Genomic DNA, 15,980 nt, shown 5'->3' on the forward strand with positions numbered 1-15,980 from the left:
CTGTGTGGTGCCAGGACAACAACTTCTCCCTCAACGTGATAAAGACAAAGGAAATGATCGTGGACTACAGGAAATAGAGGGCCCCGGTTCTCATCGATGGGGCTGTAGTGGAGCAGGTTGAGAGCTTCAAGTTCCTTGGTGATCACATTGCCAACTAACTATCATGGTCCAAACACACCAATGGAGTTGTGAAGAGGGCACGACAATGTATATTCCCCTCAAAAAGATTTGGCATGGGTCCTCAGCTCCTTAAAATGTTCTAAAGCTGCACCATCGAGAGCATGGTTGCACTGGTTGCATCACCGCCTGGTATGGCAACCGCAAGGCGCTACAGACGGTAGTGCGTACAGCCCAGTACATCACTGGGGCCAAGTTTCCTGCCATCCAGGACCTCTACACCAGGCGTTGTCAGAGGAAGGCCCTAAAAATTGCCAAAGAGCCCTAGTCATAGACTGTTCTCTCTGCTACTGCACGGCAAGTGGTACGGGAGTGCCAAGTCTAGGTCCAAAAGGCTTCTTTCCAGCTTCTATCCCCAAGCCATAAGACTGCTGAACAGCAAATCAAATGGCAACTGGGACTATTTGCATTGACTCCCCCCCCTTTTTTACACTGTTGCTGCTCGCTGTTTATTGTCTGTGCATAGTCACTTTACCTCTACCTACATGTACATATGATCTTAATTACCTCGACTAACCTTTCGAGGTACATTGACTCGGTTCCGATACCCCCTGTATGTAGCCTCATTGTTCTTTTCTTTTTCTTTTTTTACTTTAGTTTATTTGGTAAATATTTTCTTAACTCTTATTTTATTTTAAACTGCATTGTTGTTTAAGGGCTTGTATGTAAGTAAGCATTTCGGTAAGGCCTACCTACACCTGTTGTATTCGGTGCACGTTACAAATATTCTTTGACCTAGTAAAAGTATTTTAGAGTCATAACGTGTTGGGTGTCGAGTACAAAATGAATACATGGGTTAAGCCAAATAACACATGATTGTTTAAAGTTTTCTTCCATTGTGTGCCTAGAACTTAGAAAAGCCTCTGGTGATTGTCAAGCAATAAATGTGAGTTTTACTACCTGAAATGTATTGCTTTCAGTGCATTCCTTTATCATAAACATTCAAATGTATCATCACTGTCAAAGTACAATCTATATTTAATCCTTATGCCTATACAACAATACATGATTTATCAGATTGCAAATATATCCGTAGAAAGAGCAGAGACGAGAGAGGGAGGGCAGGGGGTGTTGTGGTGTGGTGTATTGCGTTGTGTAGCTGGAAGAGTTGGGCTGTCTATGATAGCTGGGGAAACACTGTTTTTCTGTAATGTGATGTGTAGGGTTATGTTATGTATGGCCGTGTAGGCTTTCTGGGGAAAAATCTGATCCCTTGGGGCATTGCGTCAGGCACATGCACCAGCTGCCCCCCGCAGACCCAGCCTTTTGTTATGCTGATGGCCGGAACCAGCTTGGCCTTTTGTCCAAGACACAGAGGGAGAGAAGCAGAGACGGAGGGAGGGAGAGAGGCAGGGAGAGACTGAAAGAGAGACACTGAGTAAGATAATGAAAGTAAGGTGACGGAACAATGAGGCAAAGAAGAATTGGTAAGATAATAGGAGGGGAGAGACAGACAGACAGACAGACAGACAGACAGACAGACAGACAGACAGACAGACAGACAGACAGACAGACAGACAGACAGACAGAGACAGAGAGAGAGAGAGAGAGAGAGAGAGAGAGAGAGAGGATACACATGGTGTATCACTGCATTGTCGGAACTAGAAGCACAAGCATTTCGCTACACTCGCATTTAACATCTGCTAACCATGTGTATGTGACAATAAAATTTGATTTGATTTGATTTGATTTACTCTCCTTGACCTATCCCAGCCTCCCAACACAACGTCACAGTCTGAGAGAGACAAAACAAGCAGCAGTCAGCTAGGCTCCTCAGTCGCTTTGAACACACACCGCTCGTACAGAACACACGCATACATACACACTCACACTCACTCATGACCCTGCGCGCCCACAAACTCAGACATACACAGTCAGCGAAACACTCGCCTCAGCTCTCAGAACTCATCCACGTGCTGGTGTGTTGAGAAACACTCTGTCACACATTCCGTTCGTCACTGGCTCCTTGGCTCTGACCGGAGAGAATGCTTCTGCTGTATCGCATATGACTCCATGCCTGCTCTAACTGAAGAGTGCTACAGAACACAGAGCAGAGCGGAAGCAGCAGCTGTGACTGAGGAACAGAGGAGGAGAAATGCTAACCCCCCTCTGAGAGAACAAAAAGCAGCCTGACGTTGTGGCAGCAGCAGAAACAGCCTTTGTCTTGTCCTGCTTGGTTCACATGCTCCCCCCGTAGAAGAAATCAGAAGAGAGGAGACCAGAGGAGAGGAGCCGCACTGAGCACTGACACACTGGCCTACTCTACCAGAGAGAGAAAGGGTTGGCTGTTTGATGTGTGTTATCCTGTTGCTCTTCCCTGTGTGGATTCAGTACTTGGACAGCTCCAGAGCACTAGGTCCGCTCAGCAACACAGTGTGTATTTTTGCTGGTCGTGTGTTACAGTCTATGTGAAGTCTCACTCGTCGAGACTCCATCTCCAGGGAAGCCCTGGACCCCCATTCCCAGCCCTCCATGGCTCTCTCCCTGGCTCCCTGCAGCCCTCTCTCCCTGGGGACAGCAGACAGCATGGCCAGCCTGGAGCACCAGGGGGAGAAGCAGCTCTTTGAGAAGTTCTGGAAGGGGACGTTTAAAGCTGTGGCCACACCGAGACCAGAGAGCATCATCGTGGCAAGCATCACCGCCAGTAGGAAGGTTATCAGGTCAGTTACTGTATCCCGCTACCTCTCCTACTGTAACTCGTTATTTTATCCTTTGTTTTGTATTGAACACATCTATAGCTCTCTGAATTCAAGTTATATTTGTGCCTTGGCTTATCTTAGAATAGTGCATATATATGATGATAGCTAGCAAGCAGGTGATTCGATTTTAAATGAAGCAGGTGGTCGGATTTCTTGTAGCTATGTGCACACAGCACTGTCCAACATCAAGAAACACATGAATAATAATCTAATAATCTAACTGTTTTGGGGGATTTCAAGGGCATTTTAATTTCATGCATTTAACATATCATATGTAAATAAAGGATTATATCACATAAAGGGAATCCCTCACAGCAGACACGCCATGTAAACATGACAGTGGCTACAGTATAATTGTCCCAGGCAGGCTTTTAAAGGTTACGTGCATGTCTTCTCTTCTCTCTCCGAGCCTCTAATGTCAGCCACGTCCCCTCCAGTGGCATGGTGGCCGTATGTTGCTGCCTCTCTGTGAAGTGCCACCGCCGTGTGTTATGTATTCATGCCCCTTGTCAGTGTGTGTGTGTGTGTGTGTGTGTGTGTGTGTGTGTGTGTGTGTGTGTGTTATCTATTCATGCCCATTTTCATCATTGCAAAGGTTATCCTCTACGATCAGCCCTCAGAGCAGACAGGCAGGCAGGGTGGAAACAGACAGGGAGAGAGAGATATGTGACATCAGTGTATCACATTTGATCTATTGTCTCTCTCTCCTCCTCTTGTCCCGCTCTTCCTGTTTTCCCCGCTCCCGTCCTCAACAATCAGCCACGATCCCCCAGCGCTAGCAACTTTATCCCTCACCCTGAGCACAGCGCTTGAAATGTCAGGATTGTGGATTCAATTCCTGCTGGGGCCACCTGTATGAAAACACGTGCTTGCACTACTGTAAATCACTTTGGATAAAAGTGTCTGCTAAATGGCATATATTACAATAATTATTGTATTGTTTTGACACCCACCATCATTGCTGAATCTTATTTTAATGGGGATTATGATGGTTCATTGCACCTCATATGCAACATGTGTGGGGAACAGGCACATTGAACCATGAAATAGGTCATTGGTGGATGTAACTTATCCTTTTAAGAGGCTATTCCTCATTCACAAAATGAGTGATACTGTATTGCTCTGAGTATTTAGTTTGTCGTTTGTCAACCTGTGGCTCGATTAAAGGTTATTTTGTGTGTTTGAATATGAAACAGACAATGCAACTGACAATGTAACGTCTTCATAGCCAGCCAATTCACTGTCTGTCCCAATCAAAATGGGAAAGACAGTTCTCTCACTATTTCTGGATATATATATATATACATATATATTTAAATCCCCCAAATATACCATCACTCATCTAACATGGGCTTATAAGACACAATATATTCAGAAAGGACCCAATTCTCTGAGTTGAACTGAGCAGTGTCATTATAATGCCCAGCTTTAGAGGAGACTAAAGAGGTTGTCTCTTCTGTTTGAGCCCTTCCATAAAGCACGTCCTCCAGCAGCGTCTCTGCCTCTCCTCTTCTCTCATCTCCTCTGGAGGGGCTGGCTCTGAATGACATTGACATTGACGCAAGCTTCGCGCGGAGAGGGGAGATGACAGACAGATTTACAACTAGCTAACTAATGTTGTTAATTCAGCTCCAACCAGCCAGCTAGAACCTAGGCTGACACTCTTAATTGTTTTCTCCCTCTTTCTCGCTCTCTCCCTCCCTCTCTCACTCTCCCTCTCCATCTTCCTCCCTATTTTTCCTTACTAGATTCTCCCCAGGTCTATAGCACAGGCAGAGCGGAGTGAAATGGTCTAATGTGCTCTGGCAGAATGTGTAGTGTAATGTAATGAGATAGAACAATGCACAAAGACAACACAAGGAGATTGTAGATGGGTGGAGAAGCATCCTACCTGTGTGCTGTATGTATGCTGATGATGTTCTGCCGTGTTCTGACGGTAACTGGGGAATGCTTAACCCGACAGAACACATAGCCCCAGGCCCAGGCCTATTTATACACAAATGATTATTCAACATGTCCTCCCCTGGGATTTGAACTCACAACATGGTGTAGCTGGAAGATAGGAATGCTTTGAATCAAGAGGTTGTGAGTTCAAATCCCAGGTGTTGAATAGTAATTACGGTATTAATGAACATGCGCAATGTCATCCTATATGTCAATGTGTGTCAAATATGTACAAAAAAATACAAATAAAAAAAAGAAGCACTTTGGGTGTCCCTAACCTAAGTTTTCTCCAGTTGCAGCCAACTAAAAATGTTAAGTTCAGGTAATACATTGACTGAACAGTTTAGTAAACTAGAAAAGGCTGTGTAACCAGTTACTGAATAATTATAAGTTGAATCATTAATCTCGCTCTATACTACCGCCCTCTTCCCCTTCCTCTCTCTCCCTGTCCCTCGCAGAGAAACATCATTATTCACGGTGTATAACCGAGGGGTGATGAACAATCCTAGTCAACTCCAGGGCAGTGACAGTGAGGGAAGAAGGGGGAAGAGCGGGAAGAGGGGAGGCAGATAGAGAGAGATGTTTAAGTTTAATCAGCGTCTTCCCTTCCTCCTCCTTCCCCCCCTTTTATTTTCCATTTATTTTTTCATTCTTCTCTCTGTCTTTTCCTTCTTCCAGGGTTACTGGCGCTTGAGAGTCACAGAGCAGTAATTAGAGCTGGTCATTCCATCTCTTCTCCCCCTCTCTTCTTTCCTCTCTCCTCTCTCTTTTCCCCTCTTCCATTGTCCTCCCTCGCTCCTCCCAGTCTTCCCCTCTTTTTCACACGGGTTGGCAGAGGGAGGGATGAGGTTACTAGCTCTGCAGCTGGAGGGTCACGCCCTTAGCTATTATAGCCCTGCAAGCTGTTTTGTTCAGGAGCTCTCTTCATAAAAAACACAGGCCGATGTGGTTCAGAGTTGGGGGATTGTGGTGGTTTGTGTGTCTGACCTGAATGCCTGTGTGGGGCTCGTTTGTGTGTGTTTGCAGGAGTTAACGGACACTTGTCCAGCACTGAGGCAGATGGCAAGCTAGGGGAGCTGTGGGAAGAGTAGCGGGGGGGCAAGACTCTTACCTCAGCCCTCAACAGATGCTGCCCTAACGAGGAAAGGAAATGAGAGCTAAGGGATTGGGAGAGATTGCATCCAAAGGCATTGGGGATACACTTGCTAACTCACAAAGAAACAGCTACAGCGTAGCCTGTACAGTATATGAAGTAGGGATGAACTGCTGTTGCATCCGAAGGCATAGGGGAAACACTCTGACACAGAGGCATATACACGTGAATGGACATTGATACAGAGGCGGGATAGGAACACTTCTCTCAGCTCTAGACCAGTGGAACTACTCCCTCTTGCATCGAAAAGCATAGAGAGGGGATACACGTTCTAACACGCATGGATGCAGACTCAGCGTAGCTGTAAATGAACAGGGAATACGCCCTGTCTCAGATGTAGCTAGACCAGAGGCAGTAGTACTTTCTGGGGAGAAGCTGCTCTAGTCTGAACAACATGACAAAGATGATTCAATGATGTACGAGGTGGTGCTGCCGGAGTCAAGCCCTGGCTCTGTATATGCGTCCCAAATGACACCCATATGGGCCTTGGTCGAAAGTTGTGCACTATGTAGAGAATAGGGGTGTCATTTGGGACAAAGTCTGTATCATGTACAGTTCTTTCAACAGACGGGATTCAATTCCATTATTGATTTTTTTACATGGCCTTTAACATTGAATCAAATCAAGCTGGAGTCTCTTCCCTGACACATTATTTAACATGGCTGTGAATTTGGAGGTTGTTCAGATTATCATTGAATATCATGCTACATTGAAGCATTTAATGGTAACTGTGGAACACAGCTTGCTCGTGTCTGTACGTATAGATGCTGCTGAATCTATACCTGTACATACATTGACTCGTTGACATTCTCCTTATGTTATGACTCTGAGGCCACTGTGGTGCTAAGCCACTCTGTGCAGTATTGCTGGGACAGGTTGGATTTCCATGGTGTTGGGCTGGAATGCTCCTGGCTGTGCTGCTATGGTACAGTACAGAGCTGTAGAGTGGCTGATACCCAGGCCCTGTATTTTCTCCTCTGTGGACTCTCTCAAAGTATAGAAATGCTCAGGGTTGAGCTGCTATGCTACAGAGCTGTAGAGCAGCTGATACGCTCGTCCCCAGGGGGGTTCTTCGCAGTAATTCCTCCATAATCTAACAGCAGTATTTCACAGGATGAGAGGAGAGGAGAGAGACACATTTAACCCTTTCAGTAGACCACAATGGCACAACGTTTTTAGACTATGTTCAATACATGTATATTGTGGAGTTGTCTCTTGAGTCTATGATTGGTTTTGTTTGAGTATATTTATTATTATTATTTTTTTTTTTAGATATATTACGGTTCCACTTAGCTACTGTAGTCCACCCACTTTTTAACCATGGTCTAACTTGGCCTTGATTTCCCAATAATTTTTTTCTGCTTTCAAGTGATGCTGTGGGCTCTTGAGTGAAATGTTTCATTCATACATACCAAGCTCCTTGTGAAAGGAAAAAATGACGAAAACGGGTGTGAAGTCTTTGTGAAGAGTGACTGACGTAGCCGATGGGGCTGAGTGTTTTAAATGGGCCCTCTGCAATAATTCTGACAAAGCTTTGACAACTATATTTAATTTGGAGATATGTAAAAAATAATAATAATTATGGGCTGGTGAGTTTGCCATTTGTCAGCTCACAGTGCACTTTTGTGTAAAAATCAAACATATTGATATTTAAAGAGTCTCGTGACATTTAAAGGCTGCGCTCTACTAGCATAGGTACCATGAAAGATTTGTTCCAGTCTGTCAGTATACCAGCTTCTATATAAACGTAGTTTATAGAAACTGAAGTGTATAAACCCTTATTTTACCAGGTAAGTTGATTGAGAACACATTCTCATTTACAACAACAACCTGGGGAATAGTTACAGGGGAGAGGAGGGGGATAAATGAGTCAACTGGAAGCTGGGGATGATTAGGTTGCCATGATGGTAAGATTGGAAATTAGCCAGGACACTGGGGTTAACACCCCTACTCTTACAATAAGTGCCATTTTTAGTGACCACAGAGAGTCAGGACACCTGTTTAATGTCCCATCCGAAAGACAGCACCATACACAGGGCAATGTCCCCAATCATTGCCCTGGGGAATTGGGCTATTTAGACCAGAGGAAACGGAGCCTCCTACAGAAGCAAGCCAGCAGTGGGATGCAAGGTGGTATGCTGCTGGCATAAAATAAGGGAAAAGAAGACATACCGTATGTCCTTAACTGACACGTTGATATAGACTACAATCTCTAACCCGCTGAGACATTCTCTAGCCTTCTCAGAACCATATGTTCTCGTTGGGGTTGGAAATGTATAAAACTCAGACAATTTTTTTTGACATTGAACCACCTACGTATTAATCCTCTATGACAAAGTGAAGAAGTTTGATGCTGCTTACTCAAAGGTGATTGTGTACCCAAGGACTCTACCAATTTCCTTCTCCAGAGAGAGAGAGAGAGAGAGAGAGAGAGAGAGAGAGAGAGAGAGAGAGAGAGAGAGAGAGAGAGAGAGAGAGAGAGAGAGAGAGAGAGAGAGAGAGAGAGAGTGAATGAGTGAGGCACTTTGTATATAAAAGAGAGCGATCAACTGTGGGCCATTGTGCTTGCTTGCACAACGACATTCACAGACAGAGAGGTAGGGAATAATGTGACTAAAAAGCCATATAAGTATAGGCAGAAAGGGAAAGAGAAATACATTTGAAATAAAGAGAGATACATAGAGAGACAGAAAGAGAGGGAGTGAGACAGACCAAAAGAGAAGTAAAGAGAGTAAAAGGAGAGAGAGAGTAAGAGAGGGACGGAGGGGCAAATCTAGCTGGACTTTTAATAAATTGGCATTGGCGCTCAATACTTTATGTAGTGGAGTAGGCCGCAGGGAGAAGTATAATGAGTGTCAAAGAGAGAGAGTGAGGCAGGGATGGATGAGGGAGGGACGAGGTAGGGGAGGGAGGGAGAGAGAGAGAGACGTGAGGCAGGGATGGACGAGGGAGGGACGAGGGAGGGAGGTAGGGGAGGGAGGGAGAGAGAGAGAGACGTGAGGCAGGGATGGACGAGGGAGGGACGAGGGAGGGAGGTAGGGGAGGGAGTGAGAGAGAGAGAGACGTGGACAGAGAGGGAGACAAGAGCGAGAGAGAGATAGAGGACAAGAGAGAGAGAGAGAGAGAGAGAGACAGAGACCGGTGAAGAGTCATACCTTACTGTCAGAAATGTGAGTGAAAGCATTCTAGTGTCATCGTGAGTTAAACCTATTTTGAGTCTGGCAATTTGCGGCAATGTTAACTCCACTCCAAGTCATTATACTATTATGTATAAATAAATGTTCCAGTTTCCGATGTGCACATCAATTCATTTTTCTCAGTTTAAAACAGGTTATGACCCCACAGTAAAATGTGTATAGTGGAATAAACTTAATAATGACGAAATTAAGAGGGTAAGAGAAGGGATGAATATCATTTGTCCTTTACTGATATTGCATTAAATTGAAGGTATGACTTCTTCCTTTGAGATATTCATTATGACTAATCTTGCAGTGGTTTAAGGGTAGAGGGAAATCTGGTCATTGTTTCCTATTAGATCTTCATAATCCAAAGAAGACTAGGTCTCTGCACATGTTCTTATCTGCCGCAGAACATACAACCAGCGGCGAATTGCTCTGCTGTATGCCAAAGACAATTTGCCAAGATGATAATTAAGCGTTAAAGACAATATTTGAAATCTTGAGCTCTAGCACAGCACAATTATGACATAAAGGGAGTAAATAGCCCACATTTGGTCTCACAATGCGCCCTAAACCAAGGAAAGCTTACATTCACACCTCAATTTGATTTCGGACATATTGCAAAGTGCTCAACTTGAGTATAGCAAAAATATGTGACAATCCTGAAGATCTAAGGGTCAAAACGTTTCTTCTTTTACTTTTCCTTGAAGTACTTAAATTGATCATGATCGGAGCATTTTATGGCCTGTTCTATAGTGGTCAGAAGACTCAGTGGGTGTCACTAAAGGTCACTTGCATGGTGTGACCAATGATGTGTATACGCAAGCCCTGGTATTATTCACCTGGGATTTATCCGATAGCTCTGATACTCGTCGGATGTGGCACGGCTTGCAAACTATAACAGATTACAAAGGGAAACTCAGCCACGAGCTGCACAGTGATGCGAACCTATCAGACAAGCTAAATGCCTTCTATGCTCTCTTCGAGGCAAGCAACACTGAACAATGCATGAGAGCACCAGCTGTTCTGACTGTGTGATCACGCTCTCCGTAGCCAATGTGAGTAAGACCTTTAAACAGGCAAGCTGGCATGTGTCTTCACTGACATTTTCAACCTCTCCCAGATCCAGTCTTTAATATCTACATGTTTCAAGCAGACCACCACAGTCCCTGTGCCCAAGAACGTCAAGGTAACCTGTCTAAATGACTACTCCCCGTAGCACTCACATCTGCAGCCATGGAATGCTTTAATAGGCTGGTCATGGACCCACTCCCTGGACCCACTCCAATCCACAGTTGATGCAATCTCTATTGCACTCCACACTGTCATTTCCCACCTGGACAAAAGGAACACCTACTTGAGAATGCTGTTCATTGACTACAGCTCAGCGTTCAACACCATGTTGCCCTCCAAGCTCGTCATTAACCTAAGGTTAGGATTAATTACCTCCCTCTGCAACTGGATCCCCCAGGTGATGAGGGTGGGCAACAACACATCAACAACGTTAACCCTCAACACAGGGGTCTCTCATGGGTCTGTGCTTAGTCCCCTCCTGTACTCCCTGTTCACCCATGACTGCGTGGCCGTGCATGACTCCATCATTAAGTTTGCTGACAACAAAACGGTGGTAGAACTGATCACTGACTCCAATGAGAGCCTACAAGGAGGAGGTCAGAGACCTGGCAATGTCGTGCCAGTACAACAACCTCTCCCTCAATGTCAGCAAGACTAAGGAGCTGATCGTGGACTACAGGAAATGGAGGGCTGAGTACACCTCCATTCACATCGACGGGGCTGTAGTGGAGTGGGTCAAGAGCATCAAGTTCCTCGGTTTCCACATCACTAAGGACCGATCATGGTCCAAACACACCCACACAGTCATGAAGAGGGCACAACAATGCCTCTTCCCCCTCAGAAGGCTGAAAATATTTGGCATTGGCCCTCAGATTCTCAAAAACATTTGACAACTTGAGAGTATCTTGACTGGCTACATCACCGCTTAGTATGGCAACTGCTTGGGTAGTGCGTACTGCCCAGTACATCCCTGGGGCAATCTTTTTGTATCCAAATCCGGCTTTAAACTTCTTCACAACAGTATCTCGGACCTGCCTGGTGTGTTCCTTGTTCTTCATGATGCTCTCTGCGCTTTTAACGGACCTCTGAGACTATCACAGTGCAGGTGCATTTATACGGAGACTTGATTACACACAGGTGGATTGTATTTATCATCATTAGTCATTTAGGTCAACATTGGATCATTCAGAGATCCTCACTGAACTTCTGAAGAGAGTTTGCTGCACTGAAAGTAAAGGGGCTGAATAATTTTGCACGCCCAATTTTTCCGTTTTTGATTTGTTAAAAAAGTTTGAAATATCCAATAAATGTCATTCCACTTCATGATTGTGTCTCACTTGTTGTTGATTCTTCACAAAAAAATACAGTTTTATATATTTATGTTTGAAGCCTGAAATGTGGCAAAAGGTCGCAAAGTTCAAGGGGGCCGAATACTTTCGCAAGGCACTGTATATATAAATCATTGGGTGTGACCCGTGCCATGGGGGAGTTAACGAGAGCGAGAGGAGAGGAGAGGATGAGAGAGAGGGAGAGATAGCAGCACTGCATTGGGAGAAAGCACGATACTCACTATCCTCTGATAAACCATTCCATTGAAACATTGCACAGGGCCCTTACACACATCACTTCCTCCCGAGCACTGCTCCCACGGTAACAGCATGGTAAACTAATGTAAAGTGGAAAGGGATTGGCTGAGATTTAATCTCTCCTGGACAGACTACCTAAACATAACTGATACAGTAGATCTGTCGGCATGCTATGGAATGCGTGAGATAATGAGCAGCATTACTTCCGAGTCTTGGGTTTTTGTCATTGGTTATTTAGACGTATCAGGATCAGGCGAAGGCGGTGCTAAAACATCGCTTCGATGGATGAGAAACACAGTTGAAAATATGCTTTGGCTGAGAGTCTCCAACTCAATTTCTAAGATGCTCCCCACCAGAACCTAATCGAGCATCTGACCAAGTTACACAAGATTTTAGTTCCAGGTTAACCGAGATTAGGTGGGATTAGGGAAATGTCTTGAACCGCAACAGATGAAACGTGTCAATAAACCAACCTACTTTCCACCACTTTGTCATAATTAAGATCTGGGAATGTGTTTTTTAATGGCTGTCAACTCATCGTTAAGAAACACATTTGCGTCAGACTCCCATTTGTAATGCAATGAAACTGTCGTGTTGGACAGATCTCCAGTAAACGTGAATGCTGAGAAAGTATTAATTGTAATAAGATCAGCAGTGCTTTGAGGAAAGACAGATGATGAGAGATGATGGTTTGTGTCCCAAATGTCACCTATTTCCCTTTATAGTGCACTACTTTTGACCAGGGCACATTATTACCATTCTGACTACACCCATGGGGCCCCGGTCAAAAGTAGTGCCCTATAAAGGGAATAGGTTGCCATTTGGGATGCACACATAGTTATTGCCAGTTCCAACTGGAACGTTCCACAAGGTACAGCAGCACCATCACTCATAATGACTGTGCAGTGGAATGACTCCTAGCCAAATAGATTGCACAGAGACCCAAGACTCATTAAAAATACATACACTCTGAGTCGACATATTGGAAAATCCAGAAAAATCCTGCATAATAGCTTGACAGCGCATCTCCCCAGTGGCCAATTCAGGTCTGAAGGACGAGGAGGGTAGAAAAAAATGTATCCGTCCCAAATTGAACTGTATTCCCTGTGTACACTCTTAGAATTTTTTTATTTATTTATTTAGAACCTAAAGGCTTCTTCGATTGTCCCCATATGAGGAACCTTTTGATGATCCCGTGCTGGTTCCTAGTAGAACCCTTTTGGATCCAAGTAAAACCCTTTCCACAGAGGGATCTACATGGAATCCAAATGGTTATACCTGGAACCAAAAAGGGTTATCCTATGGGGTGAGTGTAGTGCACCACTATTGACCAGGGCACTATGTATGGAATAGGGTGCCATTTAAGGCACACACAGTATTTACAACAGGTTTAAACACTGGAGACAGACAGACAAACCAATAGAACAGATCTGAGGACCCTCAAAGTTTTGTTTGAGGTTATTTTCTCTGTCTGTCAGCTTGCGAACTAAAGCCAGTCCCTACTTGCAGATTTCTTGCTTGGTCCGCACAATATTTTCTTTGTGGTTGTTGAACAGACACCAGAAGCGATTGAAGAGCCATTATAACAATGCAAACTTATCAAAGTCGAACCCTCGTCACTAACATTAAATCATTTCACTTTATCCTGGTGCCGGGTCTGCCCCACACATTTCCATGTCATATCCATTGTTTTGGTCAAGTTCCATTGAGCACTTTATCGGAACTATCTGATTGCATAGTTTTTTTTCTATAACCAAACATTCTAAATTAATGGGGGAATAGGTTGGGATTAACAATAACTTTACAAATGAATATACATTTCACGGGGCATTGATAAACATTGACAAACAAATGAACACAATGAAACAAGTAGTGCACAAGAACTGGCGGGAGTCCGTGCGAGAGTGATGGTGTCTTTAGCCTTTCTTCGCCACACACCCATCCCCTTATTCTGGTCTCAACATGTAAAATTATGCTCGAGACACATTCCTCACACATATGCAGCAACATCATTAACATTGTCAGGATGTAGCAGTGGTCATTTTCCCTTCAACTGAAATCGTTACTGTTCAGTATTCCTAACCACCCCCCTTAAACACACACACTACCCAAACTAATGGACATGTGACAGCAAGGCAGAATGGCACATTCCAAACAAGCATGTATGGCTCATTGGAAAAAAGCTTAGCTAATATGCTTAATAAGGTAGTGTGAGGATTAGAATAATTATGTAACTGCTATGGGCTAGGACTGCTTTCTTTATTTTTATTTTCTTCAACAGGGGAAGGTTATTTTCCTCCCCGTGCCCTAGAGAAATCAATGAGAGAGGGCAACGGGAGTTCACATTACACATATTACTGCATAGTTTGTTTACATCATTATTTTATACAATTATTCAAATAACCAGACCCTATCTCAGTCTCTGGGACCACAGTTTTCTTTGTTGGGTTTCATGGCTTAACATACACTACATGAACAAAAGTATATGGACACCTGCTCATCTAACTTCTCATTCCAAAATCATGGGCATTAATATGGAGTTGGTCCCCCCTTTGCTGCTATAACAACCTCCCCTCTTCTGGGAAGGCTTTCCACTAGATGTTGGAACATTGCTGCGGGGACTTGCTTCCATTCAGCCACAAATGAGTGAGGTCGGCACTGATGCTGGGCGATTAGGCCTGGCTCGCAGTCGGCGTTCCAATTCATCCCAAAGGTGTTCGATGTGGTTGAGGTCAGTTCAGTTCTTTCACACTGATCTCGACAACCAATTTCTGTGCGGACCTTGCTTTGTTTAAAAAGAAAATGATTTCACCTTTATTTAACCAGGTAGACCAGTTGAGAACAAGTTCTCATTTACAACTGCGACCTGGCCAAGATAAAGCAAAGCAGTGCGACAAAAAACAACAACACAGAGTTACACATGGGATGAACAAAAGTACAGTCAATAACACAATAAAAAAAATATATACAGTGTTTAAAAATGGAGTAAGGAGATAAGGCAATAAATTGGCCACAGTAGCGAAGTAATTACAATTTAGCAAATTAACACTGGAGTGATAGATGTGCTGATGATGATGTGCAAGAAGAAATACTGGTGTGCAAAAGAGCAAAAAAAAGTAAATAAAAACTATATGGGAATGAGGTAGGTAGTTGGATTGGCTATTTACAGATGGGCTGTGTACAGCTGCAGTGGTAAGCTGCTCAGATAGCTGATGCTTAAAGTTAGTGAGGGAGATATAAGTCTCCAACTACAGCAATTTTTGAAATTCGTTTCAGTCATTGGCAGCAGATAGCTGGAAGAAAAGGCGACCAAAGTAGTTGTTGGCTTTGGGGATGACCAGTGAGATATACCTGCTGGAGCGCATGCTACGGGTGGGTGTTGTTATGGTGACCAGTGAATTGAGATAAGTTGGAGCTTTACCTAGAAAAGACTTATAGATGACCTGGACCCAGTGGGTCTGGTGACGAATACGTAGCGAGGGCCAGCCGACGAGAGCATACAGGTCACAGTGGTGGGTGGTATGTGGGGCTTTGGTGACAAAACAGATGGCACTGTGAGAGAATGCATCCAGTTTGCCGAGTAGAGTGCTGGAGTCTATTTTGTAAATGACATCGCCGAAGTCAAGGATCGGTAGGACAGTCAGTTTTACGAGGGTATGTTCGGCAGCGTGAGTGAAGGAGGCTTTGCTGCGAAATTGGAAGCCTATTCTAGATTTAATCTTGGTTTGGAGATAATTAATATGAATCTGGAAGGAGAGTTTACAGTCTAGCCAGACACCTAGGTATTTGTAGTTGTTCACATATTCTAAGTCAGAACCGTCCAGAGTAGTGATGCTAGTCGGGTGGGCGGGTGCGGGCAGTTTTACTAGCATTTAAGAGCAGTTGGAGGCCACGGAAGGATTGTTGTATGGCATTGAAGCTTGTTTGGAGGTTTGTTAACAAAGTGTCCAAAGAAGGGCCAGATGTATGCAGAATGGTGTCATCTGTGTAGAGGTGGATCAAGGAATCACCCGCAGAAAGAGCAACATCATTAATATATACAGAGAAAAGATTCAGCATGAGAATTGAACCCTGTGGTTCCCCCATAGAGACTGCCAGAGGTCCGGACAACAGGCCCTCCAATTTGACACACTGAACTCTATCTGAGAAGTAGTTGGTAAACCAGGCG

General features: G+C 44.2%; 1 protein-coding gene across 1 annotated transcript in view; it reads left to right on the forward strand.

Moving 5' to 3' along the window:
- Positions 1-1,975: 1,975 nt before the first annotated feature.
- Positions 1,976-15,980, forward strand: part of LOC118393541 (serine/arginine repetitive matrix protein 4) — an 80,087-nt gene continuing 66,082 nt past the window's right edge. The window contains exon 1 of the mRNA XM_052461842.1: positions 1,976-2,837. Within this exon, the coding sequence (XP_052317802.1) occupies positions 2,650-2,837 (188 nt within the window). The 5' untranslated portion in view covers positions 1,976-2,649. The remainder of the gene's footprint in view (positions 2,838-15,980) is intronic.

This window comes from Oncorhynchus keta, chromosome 14 (assembly GCF_023373465.1).
Source record: "Oncorhynchus keta strain PuntledgeMale-10-30-2019 chromosome 14, Oket_V2, whole genome shotgun sequence".
Taxonomy (NCBI): domain Eukaryota; kingdom Metazoa; phylum Chordata; class Actinopteri; order Salmoniformes; family Salmonidae; genus Oncorhynchus; species Oncorhynchus keta.